This window comes from Meles meles, chromosome 12 (genome assembly GCF_922984935.1).
Source record: "Meles meles chromosome 12, mMelMel3.1 paternal haplotype, whole genome shotgun sequence".
NCBI lineage: Eukaryota > Metazoa > Chordata > Mammalia > Carnivora > Mustelidae > Meles > Meles meles.
The window spans coordinates 95,798,011-95,819,736 of NC_060077.1; the positions used below are offsets into that span (position 1 = coordinate 95,798,011).

Here is a 21,726-nt window from a genome sequence, read left to right on the forward strand (position 1 = left end):
CCACCAGGAGGATGGTCTCGTGTCACGACGGGACATCGCTTGCCGTGCTCGGGCTGTGTCCTTCCCCCTGCCTGAGCTCAGCCGGGCCACCTGCCCCCAGGATTCAGGCGTTTGAGAAAAGTAAAACGCTTGCGCGTTTACGTGGAGTTATAGACTGAAAGTGTTGGTGCTCGGATGCTGCCGGTGTGGTTTGGGTGAACCCAGATCGCTGGGCAGCGTCTGCACAGATGCCATCCACACACACAGGATTTTCGTCACGTGGTGTCCACCTGGCTCTGGGGCACCTGGACAGGGTCTCAGGCATCTTTCTGTCCTGAGTCGTGCTGTCTTGTTGCTGTGACTCGGTTTCTCCCCATGGCTCCCGAGGTGCGGGCAGGATTCTCTGTCTGAAGGCTGTTGTCGTGTGAACAATTTGGGGGCCTTGCCCAGAAGGGGACACTGTGATGGTTACTGTTTTCCTCGAAGTAGAGGCTGAAACTGGCCACACCACAGAGCCCACCTTTCCTGGGTCCCCCGAACAAAGCCCTGGGGTGCCCCCCCCCGCCTGGAGGGCCCCGCGCGCCTTGGTCATGGGCGGGGTGCACCTACTCCAGTCCGAGCGTCCTGCATCCCGGGCAGGTTCTGTGGGGAAGGTCCACCTCGTGTCGTGAGACACCATCACCTTCCAGTGATGCATCCACCTCCGACGCCCCTCCGGTGTGCTGCTTTTAACTGTGCTTCTCTGAGTTTTCTAAACAGCCCATTTGTCGTCCGCCGAGTTGGGAAGCTGACCTTGCCCGCCCGTAGGTGCTGGAGGGGAGGCCGCCAGTTTCCCCGCGTGCAGCGTTATGGATGAGTGCATGAGTGCACGAGCTCGGGGCCCTCCCTTCCAGACCTGCCCCGCGCTCATGGCCAGGCCTGGCTCAGACAGCTTTCCCTTTCTCCGCGGGGGTCCCACACGCGGGGCTCGGACGCGTAGGTGCCCTGGGCTCCACAGGGCCGAGTGCACCCGCTGCAGACCCCCCCCGGACCTTTCCTGTCTCTTGGCCGACCTGTGTCCTCAGGCCGTGAGCCCTGGGCTGGCCTCGCAGGGGCCCCTCAGCCGGTCCCCACGAAACCTGGCAGGGTGGGGGGAGGGAGGCCCCAGGGGAGATGCAGGCTGGACCCACAGGAGAACAGAGGGGTTCGCTGTCTCCCCTCCCCACACCCCCGTGGAGGTCGGAGGTGGACCTGGGCCTCCCAGCAACTGTGACAGGGCGACTGCAGGAAACACGTTTAACCGAGCTCTGGGGAGAAGCAGGGTCCTTCTGACCTCGTGCCGGGTGGTTCTCGGTCTCCTGCAGCCGGAACAGAGTGATGGTCGGTCCCGGAGGTCAGAGGTCCCAATGGGTTTCTCTGGGTGACAGTCCAGGAGCGGGGAGAGCAGGTTCCTACCAGAAGCTCCTGAGGAGACTCTGTCCCCACTGCGTCCCCGAGCCCCAGACGCCCCCATCCTCCCCATCAGCCTGTGGCCTCCTCAGCCGCCTGCCTCCATCCTCAGAGGCCGCGCGCTGGCCCCCGCCTCCCTCTGTCCCGGACCCTGGCGGTGCGCTCCCAGCTCCGGGCCCGCCCAAGTCCTCCTGCCCGAAGACTCCAGGGCCGGGTCAGTCCCTGCCGTGGCTCCTGGGGCTTTGCTCCTCACACTTCCATGCCATCGCCCAAGCGCCTGGCATGTGCCAGTAAGGCCTCGCCTCAGCCCCGGGCATCGGGGTCCCATGGACCCCCAGCTGGGGTGCCTGCTTGTCCTCCCCCTTGGACAGCACGTGGCATAAAGCCAGAACCCGGCTGACCCCGGCCTGCCCGCAGGAGCGCACAGTCAGCAGGGGGCCGCTGGGACCAGGGTCACTGCACATAAGACACAGCCCTTCTTCCCACGGGACAGCAGTGCGTGCCGCCTAGGGGCTGCTGGGGACCCCTCACAGGACGGCTCCCGGCTGACCACGCAGCACCTCAGTGGTGTTGGAGCGGCAGCAAGGCCAGCGTGGGCTGCACGGCAGGGATGTGGGTGCTGGGACGGACATGGGGACAGAGGGAAGCCCCGGGAGCACCGTGTCCAGGGACCTGCTGTCGCTGGGAAGAAACTCAGCCCGGGCGGCTCTCCTGCCGAGTGGGTGCCTGCCGAGTGGGACGAGGCCGGGAGCTAGCCCTGCAGACCAGCAGGACAGCAGGGCTGTGGTGGGCGGCCCCACACGGAGCACTCGGCAACTCGGGGGGCCATCGTGGCCATGTTGGGGGTGCTGTGGGGCCTATGATTCTGCCCCCCTTGCCGAAATGCCTCAGATTGACACAGTCCACTGTCTCCCCCAAACCTTCACCCCTTCCTACGACCTGATGCACAGGATTCTTGCTGTGGCTTTCATGCTCTCTGCAGCCCTCCTTAGGCATCCCCCACCCCAATTTGTGACAAAATGGGAAGGAACAAATATAGCAGGAGAGAAGCAGGTGACACGTGTCTGCTTCCCCAAGAGCCAGGTCGGGTGTCAGGGTCAAGGCGCCGGGGTGGGGCCGGGGGGGACAGGCAGGAAGGTGCTGACGCAGAGCCCGGGGCGTGGGTGCGAGGCCACGAGCAAGAAGACCCAAACACAGAAGTCCGGCCAAAGGGCAGGGGCCACAGGAGGCTAACAAGGACCAGGACCCACGGGGACCCCAGCGACACCCTGGACCACTGGCGTCCTGCCTGCAGGCCTGTCCTCTGGAGGAGCTGAAAGCAGGGTCTCAGGGCTCCCTGCGCCCCCACGCTCTGTGCGACAGCCGTCCCTCCACAGACCAGCCATCCCCCCACGGACCAGCGTGGGAACAGCCGGATGCATGCTGGCTGCGGGATCCGATTCAGCCTCAAACAGCATGGAGCAGGGCTGCAAGCGTGCGGAGCTGGAGGACGTGCAGACGAGGGTGGAGGGCAGGGGCCAGGGGGCATTAGAGTTTGGGGACAGTGTTGGTTTGCGGAGGGCAGGGGTTCTGTACACCCTGCCCGGCAACACCGGTGTATTCAGTGCCACTGAGCTGTACCCCCACATGGTGACGATGGTCAATTTTATGTGCATTTTACCACCATTTTAGAAAACAGCCCCTGAGGGGCGTGTGGTGGTCCGAGGCCCCGCAGGGTAGGGTCCCGTGGCTGCCCTCCCACCCCCGCCAAGAGCCCAGCCCCCCCCCGGGGCTCGGAAAGGATCCCTTCTCCCTCCCAGGCGCTGCCCACCCACCGCCGGTGGCTCCCGGGGGGCCCTCACGGCCAGGGGCCAAGGCCACAACCCCAGGCTCGCCCAGGGCGGGTGTGAGATGGCGTGGGCGCTGAGGGGCTCGTGCCCGGTGCCGCGTCCTGTGGCCGGGAGGACAGGCTGAAGCTGGTGCAAACCTGCTGTGACCGGGCGTCCCACGGCACTCGCGCAGCGTCTTGACGAGTTACAGGTAGGTGAGTCAGATGCGCGCGGGTGAAGTTTCCCTGGAAATTCAGTCTGGTTTAAAAATTCATGGAAAAAGTGCCTGGCGAAGCCTGTTTAGAACTTTACTGAACCAAAAACACTTCAACAATAGTTTGGGGAGCGGCGTGAACCCAAGTGGAGGCTGGGAGGGTTCCACTCGGTTCCCGGGGGGCGGGGACGGGGACCAGGACACTGGAGGGGCTCTGCCCGTGGGGGAGGGGGTCCCGCAGAGCTTCCCTCGTGAGGATGGCACCACACACAAAAAAGGAAGTCATTTACAATCAAAAAAGGAAAATAAGACAAGCTTCCCTGTCTCAGCCTGCGGATAAAAATGACTCAGCTCGGTCGCTGCTCCCTAAGCGGATGGAGGCTTAATGTAAGAAAATGTTACAATGTTGCCACTAGAAAACACTGAATTCACAGGTGCGAGCCCTAAGTACTGCCAGAAACCAAAAATACTACCCATTTCCCACCCACCAGGTCCGCCGCAGGACGAAGGGATTTGGAAGCCCACCGGAGCCTTTTCCCTGGACGCAGCCAGAAGCACAAGGGCCCTGGGGCACGCAGAACAGAGAAGGCTGAGGCCACAGAGCCCAGCACCATCTCCCTGCCGCTCACAGATGCCTCTAACATCCTAGAAATTAAGCCGAGCACAAGAGTGAGCCGCCCCCGGGAGCCAGCAGTCCCTGGCTGGCAGGGAGAGCGGGGCCGTAGCGGGGCAGGCTCAGGGCAGGAGCCGCATTTTCACGCAGCACAGGAGCTCGGGCCGTGTTTTACCAATCGGTACAGCCAGACCCACACAAGCCATGTGTCTGCTCTGCCCAAGAGAAGTCCGGGTGCCACGTGAGGCGCGCTCCTTGCTGAGTGGGCTCCGTCAGACCCAGGTGGGCATAGCCCTGCGGGGCAGGGCAGCCTGGCGTCCACACCTTCTGCCTCCTGCCACTCTGGGGCACTGTGCATCCCTCGCGCGCCTCTGAAGCAGGGCCCCCGTCCCCGGGACCGGCCACAGGCACTTGCTGTGTGCCTGGGGCTCCCGCAGCCACGACAGACGCCCAAATCAGACCAGACGGAGCGAAAGGGAAGTTGTCTTCTCAACCCCCGGGACACACTCGAGAACAGGCCTTCAGGCCCTGTTTAATCCGGAGGCTCAAACGGCGGGAATCCACCTCTGAACTTGCTTTCTTCCACGTGGGCCTTGGCGGGCAGTCCTTCCACAGGAGGTGACGTGGAGCCACAAACCACGGAGTCACGGGCTCGCCGCCCCCCCCCAGGACATCTTTCCGGTCAGTGCAGGAAGCTTGTAGGGAACAGGATGGGGGACCCCGTGACCCCACAGGGACTGTGGGCCAGGCCTCCAGGTCCCGGGGCAGAGGGCCGTGCTGGTGTGGCGCTGGCGGCGCTGGTCATGGCAATGAAGGTCGCGGTGGAGGCGGAGGTGCATATTGGCGTGTCGGGGGGGCCGGGCAGGGTACGGGTGTCGAAGGGACGGGGCCGCCCAGCAGGGCGTGGGTGGCACCCTGGAGAAAATAAAGAGCGCGCGGCATTCGTGCTGCTTCCCTGAGGACTGATGACATCACCACGAGCCAGCGGTGACGTCCATCTGTCATGCTTCCAGAAGCCCCAGGTCACGCCCGCACGGCCGTGGGGAGGAGCCTCCCCGGCTCTCTGGGGCCCCGCCTGCAGGCCCATCTCGCACCCAAAGCCTCTGTGTCCGTCACTCCAGCCCCGGATCCTCGCGTGGCCTCCCTCCGGGTCTCTACCTGTGACAAGCACCATGGTCACAGATCAGCGCCACCCGAGCCCCGTGCTCTTAACTAATCTCATCTGTAGAGACCCTGTTTCCAAATGAGGTCTCGCACACAGAGACCAGGGGTAGGACTCCAGTGTGTCTTTTTGGATGACACGCTTCAACCTATGGCCAACGTGCGGAGGGACCTTCGTGGAGCTGAAGACCCTCCTGGTGGCTCCCGGGGGTGTGCGGGCGGAGGGGTCCATCCAGGCTGTAGCCGAGAAGCTGCCAGGATGGGAGCCCGAGGACCTGCTCCTGGTGAAACTGAAGGACGTCATTTGAAACCAAACAACCCTTTCAAGCTTCTAGAAGCCTTCCTAAGGGCAAACAGCAAATGAAAGGTCTATTCAAGAAAATCTACAGAAACCCGTTAGGAAAGGCCAGAGGCACTGGTATCGGAACCCAGCCGGCTCCCCCAGCTCAGCGAGGAGGACCCTCCAGAGGCTGGGGCACTCCGGGTGCACTGGGCGCCCTGCCCCCACCCTGTCCGAGGGCTGTCCTCCCAGCAGGAGCCGGGCCTTGGGCTTCCCTGCGCTGGGCTCCTGGGGGCAAGGCCAGAGGCCGGACGCTTGGGGAGGGGGCGGACCTCACCGAAGTAACCCAGCGAGCCGCTAAACAGACAGGGAGCTACGGAAACAAGCCCCAGACTGGCGGGGGCGGGGGGGGGGGAGAATCCAAAGTGGCTCCCATGCGCCACCGAAACGCCCAGTTTCTACAAGACGACGTGAGGCAGGTGAAGAAGCAGGAAAGCAGGACACACACGCCAAGGGAAAGCAGAGCCAAGAGCGGCCTGGGAGCGTGACCGATGCTGGCTTCGCGCCCCCGAAGTGCCCCCTGCGAGCGTGTGCACAGAGCGGGACGAGAGCTGGACTCCAGGAGAGGAGGGATGCATGACGGCGACGTCACACGAACAATGCGAACTGGAAAAGAGCCAAAGGAAGATTCTGGAGCCAAGAAGCACCGTAACGAGAGGAAGAGATTCACGAACGGGCAGAAGAAAGAGCTGATTTACTTGGAGATCAGCCAAGATTACGGAGGCTGAGAACAGGGAGAAGAACACGGGGAGTCCGAGGGGGCGACCCGGCGGCGCCGACCTGCGGCGGCTGGGGAGAGACGAGGAGAACTCTGCCAGGACTAGGGGCCGATGTCACGCGTTTATTGCCAATAGTAGGTACCCGGGACACTTGCTGGGCGATGAACACAGAGACCCACCAGCTTCCATGTCATTGTACAAACGCTGAAAAATCAGACGCGGAGACGATCTTAAAAGTAGCAAGAGAAAAATGTGTCCCTTACAAGGGACCAACAGTGGCTTCTCGGCAGGCGGCGCCGTGGGTGCGGCATTCAGTGCACTTGGAGGGAGCACGCTCCTGCCGACCCAGATGCTACCGTCAGCAAAACTGCCTGTCAGAAATGCAGGGAATGAAGACTTGCCCAGCTTAAAGACACAACAACAATACAGATTTGCATCCGGCAGACACGAAAGGGAGCTCTCCAGGCTGAAAGCAGGTGCCCCCGACGGAGACAAGGCGCTTCTATAATGCGACAAGTGGTGACTGGTTCTCCTTCTGTAACCTACTTAGAAAGCGTTTGTACAGAACAGTGTGTCTGTAACAGAGCACTGGGCCCGGAGCGGACAGGAACGCGACAGACGTGTAACGTCGCTGCCAGTAATCACTCTGGGCGGTGGGTGCAGCAAAGCCGTGTCCCGCCAAGGAAGCGCGTGCCGGCGGCGAAGCGACAGCGAGCTGTCCGGTTCTCCTTGTGCTGCATGAACAATCGCGGCAGAGGGACAGGGAACCCGGCCCGGAACTTGGGTCTGTGCCACCGCCGGGGCTGAGCTGCTGGAGGTGTGAAGCTGATTGTGGTTAAAATGCTGGACCAGACAAGAGTCACGGACTTCATGGGGGGGGGGGGGAGGCAGGCGCCTAAGCATCTGGGTCTGGATTTCGGCTCAGGTGGTGACCTCAGGGTTATGAGATCAAGCCCAAGCCAGGCTCTGTGCTCAGCGGGTGATCTGCCCGAGATAAATAATAATAATTATTATTATTTACTTAATAATAAGTTATCTCTCTCTCCCTCAGCCCCTACCCCTTGCATGTGGGTGCTCTCTTAAATAATAAATAAATGAAACTTTTAAAAAAAATGGTCACTTAGCATTTTTTTTAAAAAAGCAATAAAGGGGAACAAAAACAAAAAGACAAGCTGAAACCAAACAGTAAGACTGCAGATGTAAATCCAACTCTAGCAATAAGGACATCGAGCCTAGATCGATCCCACGAGCCAGTCAAAAGGCAGAGACCATCAAATGGGCAAAAGCAAGCAAACAAGCCACGGCGAGCCAGCCCTAAGCAGGAGACAGGAGGTACATTTCGGGTTCAAAGACACAAAGGGACCGGCAGGGAGGAGACAGTGCACCCGACCAAGCAGCCGGACGGGGCCCTCAAAGGCTCATACTGATGTCAGACAAAATGGATTTTAACAAAGTGCATTTGAAGGTGAAGGGGCCAGCCCGTCAGAGAGGGTCAGCAACAGAGCTCGGCTACGTGCGACAAAGCTGAGGGAAAGAAGGGAGGAGCCGAGCGGCCTGCACCAGGAGCCTGGGAGCCAAGTGCCCGGTTCGCACGTGGCTGTGGCCAACAGACCCCATGCAGCGAGGGGGCAGGAGACACGACCCGCACACAGGCCGGCGAGCCCCGCAGACGTGAGCGCGCGCTGCACCAAGATAGCGGGACATGCGCGCTTTTCAAGGCCACGGAAGACACCTAAGGCCATCGCAGCCGGGGCCACGGCTCACGATGGGGCAGGAGCGTTGCAGGAAGGTTCTGGATATTGGCGAAATACATGTGGAGAGAGAGGACTCCGGGCCCTTGGAGGTGGGCACCAGGAACTGAGACTGGATTCTGTGAGGAGGTCCCTGCATGGCAGGTGTGGATGGAGACAGTCATCAGGTGCCACGCTGGGCAGTTTGGCTTTGACCCTGGTGCCCTGGGCAAGTGTCCAGGGAAAGGAAGTGGACCGATTCATTGGTGATTGAGATTTTAGATCTGACGGCGGTGCCCGGACTGGGCTGAGTTTGGGCAGGGAGACCACCAAGAAAAGGCCTCTACCATGTCCCGGGGAAAGGTGGGATTACAGAGCTGCTTTGCAAGTCACAGCTGGCATCGACTCCCACCCGGAGCCCCCAGTTCCTGGTCTCTAAGAACACCCTACACCTGGGCGTCTGAATGTGCTGGCACAGGTGTCTAATCAAAGGGAACCCTTCTCTCTCAACTGCAGTGACCCCCGCGGGACTCAGCTGCATTGGTGTTTCTAAAAGTCTCAGTAGTGTACTCGAAAGTGAATAACCCTCCTTAGTCCTGATTTCTTAATAAGCCAGTCTCCACGCTGTCCATTCCCCATGCACACTTCCCGGCATCTCTCATCAGCCTGGGGTGTCCTTCCCGCCAGTTAGAAGGTGCTGTCGAGAAGAACCCACACCTGTCCCTGGAGGGAGGCCAGAAGCTCCCTGGTCCTCCCCGGAGGACGTCCAGCCCCTGCTCCTTCCGAGGGCGCATCCGGCAAGGACAGAGCGCTCACGCTTCACTGGGGATGTCGGAGGTGATATTTGGGGGCAGAAGGCCCCTGGCTGCCAGCTGCGGAACAGGAAGGTGGGGGGGCGTGCTGGCTAGAAGACTGGCCCAGGAGCCTCTCTGCCTGGGGCAGCCTGGGCCCAAGCTGCCCCAGATCCCAGAGGACGGATTCCCCCCTGGGTCAGGTGGGCCCAGCGGCCCCCGGGTCTCCCAGGCTGGAGGCCAGCAGTTCCAGCAGGCCGAGCTCTCAGGGGTCCTCCTGACCCCGCCCGGCCGCGGGCACCAGAGGCCCAGGTCTCCTTAGCTCCGATGCTTGAACACAGAACCCAAAGCACGGGGACCGCCGGGGGCTCTAGAAAGTACAGAGCAGGGTGCAGGACACTCCAGGGCGCTCCCGGAGAGGGCATTTGGCTTGCAAAGGGACTTCGAAAACGGTGAGCTTCTCTGGGTGTATTCGCCCCAATAATCCGCAGAAACAACAGTAACCTAAAAATAGTCTTGTTTTCTGTCCTAAGCTCCTTTTAACTTCGTTAGTCATCGCCAACCCTTAAAATAAAACCCGGGTAACGTCTCTCCCGGTAGCGCCTGTAAACACACCCCGAGGGCAGGCGGACGACCGAGAGGGGCCGCAGGGGCGCGCAGGGGCCGCGGCCGGGGACGCAGGCCGGGGGCCCCGCGGTGGCCGCAGGAGCCGCCCGAGGCGGACACGGGGGCGCGCTGGCCGCGGAGCCGCCGCCGCCTCCGGAACTCCCTGCGCCCTGGCGCGCCGCCACCGTGGTCCCGGCAACGGCATTAAACACAGGGAAACAGTCGGGGATTCCGTCACCGGGCGGGGAAGAAGCAGGGCATTGAGCGCGCGCAGGAAAGAGCTTTTCTGGACGGAGTGAAATTATTTATTAAAGAGGCGGCGCGGGCGGAGGGGGCAGGAGGGGCAGAGACGAGGAAGTGGGGGGGGAGGGGGCTGGCAGGGAGGAGGCGCGCAGAGGAAGGAGAGGCGGGAGGGGCAGGGGAGGAGCCGGCGGGCCGGGCGGGCTCCGGGTCCCAGCGGCGCGCGTGGCAGTGCGGGAGAGGCGCACGGGGGGCGCGGGGTCACTCGCCACCGCCCCGCCCCGGCTGTGGGGCCACCAGACCCGCCGGGGCACCGTCTCTGCAAAGGACGGGGCGGGGCGGCCCTGGCGCCCCCTGGCGGGCCCCCCCAGCAGGACGGCGCCCCTCCCCCTCCCAGCCTCAGCCTCTTCGCGCGCCCCCCACCCCCGGCCTCGGTCGTCCCGAAGGGCTCCGTCCGCCTCCAGCATCCTCGTGGGGGCCCCCGGTCTCGGCGCCCTCGTGGGGTTCCCTCCCGGGGTCTCCCAGGCCGGGGGCACCGCGTGGGAGAGCTCCCGGTGGGGTCACCCAGACAGCGTCCCCACGGCCCCCTCCACGCCGCCGGGCCGCACACGCGGGGTCTCGGCCCCGGGGAGCCCTGCAGACGGCGCGGGGACGCGGGGCCCCTCCGCCGGGCACCGTCCTCGTCCTGCTGCTAACGTGGCAGCGACGAGCCGGCGACCCCGCGGGTGGGTCAACGTCGCACGGCCGCCCCCAGGCCCCGGGGCGCGGAGGCATTTGGGGCACCCACCGCAGCCCCGCAGGCGTCCCGGGTCCCCGCGGCAGACTCCGCGTCGCCCTCGGGGTTATTGGAAACTACGCGAGGGCGTCGTGCGGCGCATGGGCGAGTTCCGGCCGCCGGCACCCCAGCGCCCTAACAGCCCCGCGCGCCCACGGCCGACGCGCAGACTTGGTCCGGGTTTGGCCGCTGAGCTGCGCCGGGGAGAGGCAGGAGGTTTTGAGAAGAAAGTGTAGCGTGAACCCGCGGCGCTGGAAGGCTTTCCCGAATCCAGCTCCCGGGCTCGGCCCTCCCCCACGGGTTAGAAACCCCAACGTCGCGCCTTAACGTGCCCCTGGCCCTCCCCCGACGGCCGGGCCGGCCCTGGGAGGCGGGGGCGCTGCGCCCCGGTCCTCCCCGACCTCCCCCCGCCAGCTCACGCAACAGGCAATCTGGGTCGCTCGGATATTTAGAGTAAAAAATGACAATAACTCCACGTCCCGGGACTGCCAGGCAATCTGGTAGTAATTTAGCGGGATGGGAATTTCCTTTCTCGGGCCTGCCAGTGGAAGCACTTTTCCAAATTTCCACCGCGGGGGAAGCCTGCGCTTTTACATAATGACTTCAGCATGCAGGGCCCTCTCGGCCGCCCTCCGCTCCTGCTCCCTCCGCCCCCTCCCTAAAGCAGAGTGGGACTCCCTGAGGACCCGGGCCGGACCCGGCGTCAGGGACGGTTCCTTCTCCGGGTGCGCCCCTGACCTCCGCGTGCGCCCCCGGCCGCTCCCCGTGCGCCCCCGCCGGCACCGTGCGCCCCTGCCCGCCCCCCGTGCGCCCTGCGGGCCCGGCGAACAGCGGCCCGGCGCGGGGAGGGCAGGAGCTCGGCGACTCGTCCTCGGGCCCTGCGCCGGCTCGGGCGGGGGCGTGATGTCACGGCAGGGAGGGGGCGCGGGAGCGGCCCGGCCGGCGGGGAGGCGGGGGAGGTGTTTTCCAGCTTTAAAAAGGCAGGAGGCAGAGCGCGGCCCTGCGTCAGAGCGAGACTCGGAGGACTCCGAACTCGCCGCACACTCACCGCGCCGGATCCGGCGGCCGGGCGCGGGCACCGAGGCGCGGGAGCGCACCTCCGAGTCCCCGCCACCCCGCCACCCCGCCCGGGCCCCAGGGCCGCAGCCGGGCCCGCCACGCGCGCACACGCCCCTCAATGACATCTCTCCGGGGCGGGCGGCGCTGAGCGGGGCCGGCGCGCGTCCGCGGGGGAAGAGGTCTGCCTTCCCGGGAGACCCGGCCGGGGCGGCGGCGCCGAGCGCCCGCTGCTCCCGCTCCTCCTCTCGCTCTTCCTGCTCCTCCCGCTCCCCGCCGCCGCCGCCGCCGCGTGGATGCCAAGTACCAGTTTCCCAGCCCCTTCCAAGTTTCCACTCGGGCCTCCGGCTGCGGTCTGCGGGAGCGGAGAAACTTCGGGGCCCGCGCCGCCCTCCGGCGGCACCATGAAGTCGGCGGAGGAAGGTAAGTCGGCGCGCCCGCCCCCCGCCGCGGGCCCCCGCGCCCCCAGCCCCGCGCCCGCCGCCCGCGCCCCGCGGGGTCCCGGCCCGGGCGGGGCGAGCAGGCGCGGCCGGGGTCTGCCGCCGGGAGGGGCGCGGGCGGCGGGCGCGCGGCGCAGTCCGGGAAGCGGTGTCCCCCCGGTGTTTCCCCGGAGCAGCCCGGCTTCGCGCGCGCCGTCTCGCCAATAGGTGTCTCCGCTCGCCCAGCGCTGAGCCAGTCCGCGCCAGAAGCTCAGCCCGGGCCGCTCGGGCCGCCACGGCCACAAAAAGCGCTTCGCGTGAAGTGAGGTTTCCCTGGGAACGGAGCCGCGCGGGGTGCTTCCCTAGTGGGCCGAGGCCACCCTGCGGCTTCGGGGACCCGCCCAGGACGTGAGGCGGGGGTCCGCGCCCCTTCGGAGCGCCGCTGGTCGCAGAGCCTCTCCCCTGCCCCGCGCTGCGCCCGCAGGACTGAGGGCCCCGGTGTGCCGTCGGGACATCTGCGCGCAGCCCCTCATTCAAGCCCTTGTGCAGCCCACCCGCGGGAGTTCCAGCCTGGGCAGTGGTTCCGGACGGTGCGAAAAGGGACCTCAGGTTTATAGTCATGGAGCTGCTTAAGCGCCGGTCCAGAAGCCACTGGGGAGAGGGAGTGGGCGGGGGGCCCTCACCCCGACGCCCCTGGCGCAGAAGGGAGCGCCTCCAGGGTGAGCTCCTGCAGGTGTCTGGAAAGGGCCTCCAGAAGGACCCCGGGCACCCTGCTCAGGGATCAGGATAGCAAGGCCGCCCCGGAATCTGGGAGACGCCTTTCCAAATGCTTCTTCAGTGCTGGAGCGTTTAGACGATTTTCAGAAAGCAGCCAGCTTGCCCGGGTGTAGCGGGGACTCCGTTCAGACGGCAGAGGTGCTTCTGAGAAGCAGCGCCTTCAGGCACCAGCCAGAGGCCCCAGCCCGGCCAGAAGTGCTCTCCTCCAAGAAGGTCCTGGTCTCCAACAGGGACGGACCCTAGGTGGTGCCCTCGGTAAAAAGGATCAGTTATTTTCTCCATGTTTTGTACCCGTAAAGGAAGAGGTGTGTGTTCCTCACCATTTCATCCCAGGTTAGGAAACATTTAAATGTAAGCATCAGGTAATATTTATGGGACAAGCTCTTGCTATTAGAACAATTTCTAACAAATGTGCTAAGGTTTCGGTCTTAACATCTTGGACACCTTTTTCCAAGTCTGCCCACGTGTGTTCTTTTAACAAGTGCAGGCCTTTCAGAGTTTCGTTTTCTTGACTTGAGCCGTCGGTGGTCCGTCCTGCAGCCCTCTTCTTTTTTTGTTCAATAAGAAACCCTGTGTGTGGGTGCTGGTGATCCTTCCTGTTTCCTGCTTCAGAAAGTGCACTTGAGAAGGGCCTTCGGGCAGATAGCATCCCAGGGCGATGGTGCCTCTAAACTCGGTGATCGAGGGGGTGTTCTGGAAAAGCTATGGCGTTAAGCAACCAGAAGGCGCAATGGAGTCCTTCCCGGACCCAGGCCGCGGGGATGAGAGGCACGGGGCTCCGGCGGTGCCGGAGGACAGGACGGGTCCTCTCCCCGAGGCCCGAGGGAGGCACCGGCGGCCCCTGTGAGGAGCGGCTCGACGCCCCAGCACTTCCCTCTGGTCTAATGAGCCTCTGGGCTGAACCCCGTCCAGCCCTGTTGTTTCTGAAGGCCCCGTGCCTGTTTTTCCGCGTGGAGAATGCAGGGAAACGCTTGGTAGCCGCCTACCCACCCACCCCGAGGTTGCTCCACACAGAATGCCCCCGGGCTCTCCGGGCAGAACAAAGAGGCTCTGTTCCCCCCACACGTCACTTGGGCCTTGTTTCCTAATCCAGATTAGAAGAGGCCCTGGCCCGGCGCTGGGCTCCATCACACCCAGGGCTGGAGCTCGGTGTGCGGCGAGCACGCGCAGCCGGAGAGGAAGCGCCAAGCTAAACATTTCCATCGGGACCAGAGTGTCTGCTGAACTGGCAAATAGCTCCAAACCATGTACCAGTTGAAAGGCAGGCGGGGCGGGGTAAGGGGGTGTTGCTGGGAAGAGGGGTGTTTAGAAAACCGGCGCAGCTGGCTACTTTGGTTGGGGATCCGAAACTAGGTGGGGGGCCGCTCAGCCTTGGGCAGAGCGGGGTGAGTCCCCGTCCCCGTGGCCAGGCGGGGAACTGGGTGGACACCTGTGCGTGCCGAAGCGCGAACCCCCTTCCCTCGAACCTGGAACGGAAAGCTGTCGTCCACGCCGACGGTCTGGGCGGCCGCTTCCACGACGTTCTCGGTGGGCGCTACAAGACAGCTCTGGGGAAGACAACCGGAAAGAGAAAACGAAGTGTTGCTTCTCAACAGAACAGACTCCATTTGCCCGAAGGTCAGCAGAAAAAGCGAACGAAAAACACAACAACCCTCCAACGTACATCTGAAAGTGAAAACTATTATTAGAAGCAAAATCAGGCCAAAGTGAGCCATAGTTTGTCACTGGAGAACAGCAGCCATTGCAAAGGGACATGGCAGAGAAGCATGAGAGGGACACATGATTTGCAGGTTATTTGCTTCTAGAAAAAGGCCCCCCAGATGCCCCGCAGGGCAGAAAGGAGGGCCCGTCGGTTAGCAGCAGGGCTGCAGGGACAGACATCCGTGCCACCCGGCCTTTCCCCGACTCGACGTCCCTCCACGGGTGATTCTCTGTCTCCTGTGACGTTCCCCTGCTGCACCAGATGCTGGTTGCCCGTGGCACCAAGACACTGGGGACAGTCAGCACACACAGCTGGGAGAAGGCGCATCAGGCAAGAATGATGCCCGCACGGGCCTTCAGCTTGTGCCTGCGGTGGCTGAGCTGCGGGACTGAGCCGAGGGTCTGGATCCCCACGTACTCGGCCTTGGAGAGCTCTGCCGTGGCTGGCGCATGGCAGTTGAAGGAGTCAGGGGACTTAAGTGAATGATGTTCCAGGGAGGCCTCGTGGCAGGTGGGCGTTTGCTTTGCGGAAGGCAGCAGCGCTCAAAGGGCTGCTGTGGGGCAGCCGCGCACCTGGGCAGCCTGTGAGCGCATCAGCAGAGCTCCCCACCCCAAGGCCAGCGTCTCCAGCCCCGAGGGGGAAACTCCCTTCTCCTTGGCACTTTCAGGGCATCGGGTTAGCGGGGGCTGGGAGGTGGTGCTGGGGCTGGGGGGTGCTGGTCCGAGTGTCAGAGCAGCTCGAAAGCGCGTCCGGCTGCCCAGGGGACGGCGCAGTGGCCCCCGGGGACGTGGGTGCTGTCCACTCCCGCGGCGACCGAGACGCCCTGACCCTCACTCCAGGAGAGGCCCGGCGGCTGGAGAGTTCGCTTTCTCCTTCGTCCGCGTCGTCGCACAAATTCGGGGCTCGGGGCGCCCGCCCTTTCTCCGCGACTGTCTTGATCTTTGCGCCACTTGGGGCCGCGCGGGTGTGCGGGGCGCGGACCGGGTCCCCGCGCAGGGTCGCGGCCGGGGCGCACGTGGACCCCCGGGCGCGGGCGGGGGGCGGGGGACACGAGCGAGCCGCGTGCGCCCGGGCTGCCCAAGAGTTTATTTAAAACTCGGAAGCCGGCGGCCGGCGAGCGGCTTGTTTATGTCAACCCGGAAACAGCGGGGCGGGGGAGGGGCGGGGGAGGGGCGGGGGCGGGGGCAGGGAGGGGGAGGGGCGCGGGCGGGAGTCACGTTACCCGGGGACGCGGGCCGGCGCCCGGCGCAGCCGAGCCCAGAGCGGCGCGACCACAGGTGCCCGCGGCCAGGGCCGCGACCCAGGCGCCGACCCTGACTCCGTCCGACCCGGGTTGACCCGGGTTGACCCAGACCCGGGCCGGGTCCCTGACTAGGCCAGGACCCCGGCGGGAATCCCAGACTCCATTCCGACCTGACCAGGCCGAGACCTTGACCCCAGACCCTGGACCCCCGAGCCCCTGCGCGGACCCCAACCCCCACCGGGCCGGTCCCAACATGACGGGGCTGGAGGAGGACCAGGAGTTCGACTTTGATTTCCTTTTCGAGTTTAACCAGAGTGACGAGGGTCCCGCCGCCGCCGCCCCAGGTGGGTCCGCACGGGGCCTGGGAAGGGCATGGGGTGCGGACAAGGGGCGGGAGCCCTCCGGGTGCTGTGTGTGAGGATGCAGGGCAGGAGGTGCACGCCCAGAGGGTGCAGGCCCCAGGGGGCTGCAGGACCTCCCTCCGGTGCGGTATGGGGGTGCAGGGGTGGGGTAGGCAAGACCCTGGGGGTACAGGACCCCAGGGTGCAGGGCCCTGGGGCGGCGTGCGGAGGGGCGGGCTCCTACCTGGGATGCAGGGGTGGGGGGGGAGGTTCCACAGTGCAGGATCTGGGGGTGCCGGGGCTTGGGGGGTGTCCAGGGTTGGCAGGGGCCTGAGGTACAAGGGTGCAGAATTTAGAGGTGCAGGCCCCCCGGGGAGTGCAGGGGTCTGGGCCTGGGGGTGCAGGAAAGAGACTGAAGACAGGAGTGGCTGGCTTGTGGGGGTGCCCGGCCCCCGGGGCACTGGGGAACTAAACGGGGTGGGGAGGAGAGGGGAGCCGTGGGTGCTGGGAAAGGCCGGTGCTCAGGCGTGTTGCTCAGCAGCCCATAGTGCTAACTCCGGGCGCCAGAGAGGCCATCCTCTGGGTCCCGAGTGTGTGGGGTCTGTCCAGTGGTCCTGCCGGAGGGGTGTCTCCCCCAGGGTGCTGTGTGCTGCTGACGCCAGGGGACACAAATGTCCAAGGCCCTGGACTTGGACGCTGTCGAGGGACAGGTGGTGAGCAGTCATTGCCAGAGGGCAGGGGGCCATGGAGCCCCTCCAGACCTGTCCCTGCGCTCCCTCCCGCCCCTGGCCCCTCCCAGAAGCCGCGGGAAGTGGAACCAGCCTTCAGGGGCTCAGAGCCTCTTTCATTTTCTCTTCTCTGCAGAAATAAAGGTTTCAGTTGAACAAGTCAGCGAAACCGCCGGCTTTGGCGTGGGTGCTCTTGAATACGGTTATGAGCCACTGAGTAACCCCGGCCAGCTCGGGGCGGCCTAGCAGTGCCTGCAAGGGGGGGTCCGTGTGCCCCTGCCGCTGGCCCCCGCCTCTCCTCTCTGTCCTGCCCACGTGGCGGGGAGGCTCCGGTGATCGTAGCCTGTTTTCCATGTCGCTCACCACCCTTCTCTTCAAACCTGTAACGCCCTGTTCGTTTACAAAAAATAAAGGTTCCGACCAGGCAGGGGCTGCCCAGGCTTTGCTGTCCGTACCCCGACTTGGTCTTCAGCGGCTGTGGGCATCCAGGCCTCCGGACGCGGCGGGAGCCCAGGCAGTGTCTGGAGGCGGTCGGGATGGAAGTGGAGAGACGGTCCCAGAGGACTTCTCGCTGCCCTGCCTGGGTCTGGCCCCCCCGTGCTGCCCCCCGGGAGCCGTCCGAAGCTCTTCCTCGCCTGCGCTCGGGCCTCTTAGCCGGAAGCCAGTGTCTGTCATGAGAGGGGCGAGGTGAAGCGTGGGCCGTGCTTGGGACCCGTGGGGTGTGACAGCCGTCTGGACAGGCCTCCCTCTGCCATCCTGGACCCTGTGGCTTTTGGGGACAACAGCCCTCAGGGTTGTTGTCGTGTGAGAAGGTTGCCTCGTACAGGGCACACAGGCTCTTTGGCTTCTGTGACTGGGGTCTCCCAGGGCCGGGGAGGCCCCACCGCCTCCTTGTGCCTTCCAGAACGTCTGCTCCAAGCCTGTAACTGCCCATGAGCCCCTGACAGTCTCAAGGCTGCTTTTAATCATTTTGGCAAAATCGGTGCCTCAGCCCCAGGCTCCCCAGGGAGCGCAGTCCAGGGAGCGCCTCCTGCAGGAAGTCCTCCAGGGTGTGGGCATCTGGGGCCTGGCATTCACCAGGCTTTGGGGAAGGGAGGGCCGCAGCATCTGGGAGACTAGGCCGAGGAGGCCAGGCAGAGAGAGAAAGACCTCTTTTCTTTTGTCATGTGTTAGAACTTGCTAGAAAACATTCATTTTTTTAAATTTTTATTTATTTTTTTTATTTGACAGAGAAAAATCACAAGTAGGCAGAGAGGCAGGCAGAGAGAGAGAGGAGGAAGCAGGCTCCCTGCTGAGCAGAGAACCCGATGTGGGGCTCGATCCCAGGACCCTGGGATCATGACCTGAGCCGCAGGCAGAGGCTTTAACCCACTGAGCCACCCAGGCGCCCCGAAAACATTCATTTTTTAAACGTATTTTTGTGAGAGATACTTGTGTTTTCTTCCTTCACTTCAATAAGATTATTGTCTCAGAGCAGTTTTAGCTTCACAGCAGAGTGGGGAGGAAGGTGGAACATCTGCCCCCGAGCCCCGCCCCGACACGCCTCAGCCGCCCCGTCGTTGAACACCCGCCCAGAGTGGGGCACCCATGGACCCCTCGGACATGTTTCTCCCCCACGGCCCACGGTGGACACTCGGGCTCCCTGGGTGCCGCGCATGCGGGCGGGCTCTCCCGAGGGCACGAGGTCAGGTGTGCCCCGTTACTCTGTGGACGGAGGAGCCTCGCGGCCCCGGAGACCGTCTGTGCTCGGCCGCGCCTCCCCCCCTCCAGCTCCCACCGCCGCGGGTCCCCACTGAGTCCGTGGCTCCGCCTCCTCCACAGCCTCTTAGAGCTGGAGTCCTGGAGGACGTCGCCTTTCCAGACCGGTCCCTGCCCTTATCGTGACGCGTGCGAGGTTTCGGTGGCCGCAGTGATTCTGTTCGGTGCCGAGCGACCCCCCGTCGTCTGCAGGGAGCGCGGTGCGTGACCCCCGCCTTCCGAGGGACGTCTGGGGTGCTTCCGGCGCTTGGCAATTATTAGTAAAGTTTTTGTTTGTTTTTCAATTATAATATTGCAATTATTAAACATTATGTTAGTTATCACGTTGCTGTATTAGATTGTTACGTTGCATTCCCCGGCCCTTAACGGATGATAGGACCCGCGTCCCGTCACTTCTGGAATGAGCCTGGACAGAAATAAGGGCACGTGTGACTCGCACGGAGTCGGGCCGTGAAGCAAGGTGGCAACACGGCCTTTTGGGTTCCAGTGCGCGGGGACAGGCACTCGGTCCATGGCCACGGGCGTCTGTCGCGTCACGGTCCCCCCGGGGGAGTCGGTGGGGGACTCTTGTCACTGCTGCCAACCTCACAGAGGCGCGTCCTGCCGGGGCTTCAGGGCTGGGGCTCTGTGGCTGGGCAGGCGGGACGGTGACTGTGACCATTCCCGGAGGGAAAGGAGCGAGTTTCACAGTAACTGTCCCAGCCCAGCCAAGCATTGTTTGCACTCCCAGGGCCGCCTCGTGTCCCCGAGGCCACCGGCCTGGTCCCCTGCGGGCAGACGGCCGGCTGGGCAGAGGGCCGCCCTCTCCGCCGGGGGGGGGGGGGGGGGGGGGGGGGGGGGGTGGAGGGACGGAGGACGGGACAAGGAGGCCTGTCTCCTCGGTCTCAGGAAATAGCGCTCTCGGCTGCGCGCTGGGAGGCGGGTGTGGCCCTGCTTCCCACCCGGGCTCCCCTGGTCTAAGTTATCTTGGCCCCAAAGCTGCAAAGCTGCCCGTGCCGTCGCCCTAGCAACTCGGGAGGAAGTCGGCCAGGCCTCTGGGCGGGAGCCGGAGCGCTCCCCGGTGGCCGAGGAGGCCGGTCTGCAGCCAGGCGCCGGGCGGACCCCCAAGCTCACGCGGAAGGGGGACATTCCTGGAGGGACCCGTATCCCTGGGTCCCGGGCTCCTCAGCATGGTGGGCGACGGCTGTCCACTCGCGTCCTCTGGGCCGTGTGGCCTTCACAGTGGGTCGCAGACGATCCCCCCAGACGGTTCTTTGTAGGACATTTTCATTCTGTGTCTTTAGCGAAGGAACATTGTTTTTTTGTTTTTGTTTTTTTTTTTTAAGATTTTATTTATTTATTTGACAGAGAGATCACAAGTAGGCAGAGAGGCAGGCAGAGAGAGAGAGGAGGAAGCAGGGTCCCTGCGGAGCAGAGAGCCTGATGCGGGGCTCGATCCCAGGACCCCGAGATCATGACCTGAGCCGAAGGCAGCGGCTCAATCCACTGAGCCACCCAGGCGCCCCGCGAAGGAACATTGTAGCTGATAAAGGACTTGGGTGTTTTTTGGTTTCTTAAAAGCAGGGAGTGAGAAGGTGGAGGCCCGAGTAGAAAGATTCGTGCAGGCGTCGTCATGGCCCCCCACGAGCCATGAGGTGCGGGGGGCACGGGGGTGCTGCAGCGCACCCCACGAGGTGTGGTCCGCAGGGGCACCAGGCTGGACCCAGGACCCAACAGAGGACGAGGTGGGCTTGTTTCTGGGACACGCAGGAACGTGAGCTGCTGGGATGAGCCGTTCTCCTGGCCCGCGTGCTCCTTCTCCTGGGGGGTTGGTGACACCCCCGGGTTCCTGCGTGTCCCCCACGGCCACCCGGGCCGCTGACCAGTGCCTCCCGGGTGTGCAGTGTGGGCGGCGCGCGGAGGCGGGCGGTGGGCAGGAGTGGGTTTCGGTTCGGTGGCGTCTTGTTCCCGCAGCCCGGCAGCTTCCCCGCCTGGTGTCGTGTCCTGGGTTCGACCCCAGCAGATGCTGGGCCGGGGTGTCCCGGTCTGTGGGAGACGAGGGGAGCCCGGGCCACTGCGACGGCCTGTCGTCCTGGGCCCGCAGGGGCAGGTGTGGGCGCCGATGCTGTGCCTTCGGTAGGAAGGACATGCGACATGACAACATCGTCCGGTCCTGAAGTCAGCCCTTGTCTTCCGGACCCCAAGCGAGACCCTCCTCACTCTGCCGTTTCTCCAGAACCCCAAGTCCCCCCACCCAGAACCCTGTGCAGTTCCAGCCTCGGGCTCCAGGCGCGCAGGAACGGGGGCTGAGTCCTCGGGCTGGCGGGGAGGCCCCGGACCTGCTCTGCTGAAGGTAGCTTCATTTTTTAAATCTTGGGGTCACCTTCCCAGCAACGCGTGTTAGTGCGCTCGCTCGTTTGCTCTCTTCTAAGTTAATTTCTTAACTAGTCTTCACTCCCGACGTGGGCTCAGAAGCACAATCCCGAGATCAAGAGTTGCTCTCCCAGCTGGGCCGGCGAGGTGCCCGTCAGACGCACCTAACACTTTTCACGGGGGCAGGAAATGCGGGGCCTGGTCCACTAAACCTCCTTGGAGGCCCAGAACAAGCTGGGAGAGTCCAGGGGCAGGGAGGCCCGGGAGCCCATCACAGGGGCCTCGCAGACTCCTCACGGGCGTGGCTTCATGACACACGTTTGTTGTCACGACAACGACGTCTAATACTCCCCGCCACGCTCGCGCCGCGTGCTCTGTCCGCCCTGCTTGCGGGTTTCTCTCTAACAGGGAAACGCGTTCTCCCCCGGGTGCCAGGTGCTCGCCCCCACGCAGGGACAAGCGCTTGAACGCAGGGCTCACGGGAAGCGCGTGCACACCAGCAGGGGCGGCCAGGGCCTGGGGCCTCCTCCGTTTGGGAGGGTCTGGCAGGGATTTCCCTGTGGTTGGGATGGCGGCACCTGGAGGTCAGAGGTGCTCAGGGAGCAGGCCGGCCGGCCACCCCCAGCTGCTGCTCGGAGACCCCTCCGGGAAGCACAGCCCCTTGTGCTTATGGACTCTTTGGGCGCCCCCCCCCCCACCGTGGCGTGTCACCCGCCCCGACAGCCCAAGGGGAGCTGAGACCACAGCCAAGTGGCACCGTGGTTCTCTCTGGGTGGAGCCGGGAAAGTGCGCGCGGCCGGCCCAGAGGAAGGGCGGTCCGGTGGTGTGTCGGGGGCGGGGGGCAGACACAGAGCAGGAGGGGCTGGGGTGGGACGTCGGGTGACCTGCACCCTCCCAGGTGCCGGGGAGCTGGTGACGGCCATAAAGGCGTGTGTGTCCGGCCTGT

The 21,726-nt window shown here is 64.3% G+C and overlaps 1 protein-coding gene across 3 annotated transcripts in view; it reads left to right on the plus strand.

The window, feature by feature from the left end:
- Nucleotides 1-11,365: 11,365 nt before the first annotated feature.
- The window catches only part of NFATC1 (nuclear factor of activated T cells 1), a 92,528-nt gene continuing 82,167 nt past the window's right edge, over nucleotides 11,366-21,726 (plus strand). For 2 of the 3 annotated variants that reach the window (XM_046025246.1, XM_046025249.1), the window contains exon 1: nucleotides 11,366-11,883. In XM_046025246.1, coding sequence (XP_045881202.1) covers nucleotides 11,757-11,883 — 127 coding nt within the window. In that variant the 5' untranslated portion in view covers nucleotides 11,366-11,756. Of the gene's footprint in view, nucleotides 11,884-15,571; nucleotides 15,946-21,726 lie in introns of those variants that run through there. The other variant, XM_046025248.1, reaches the window with a different exon arrangement.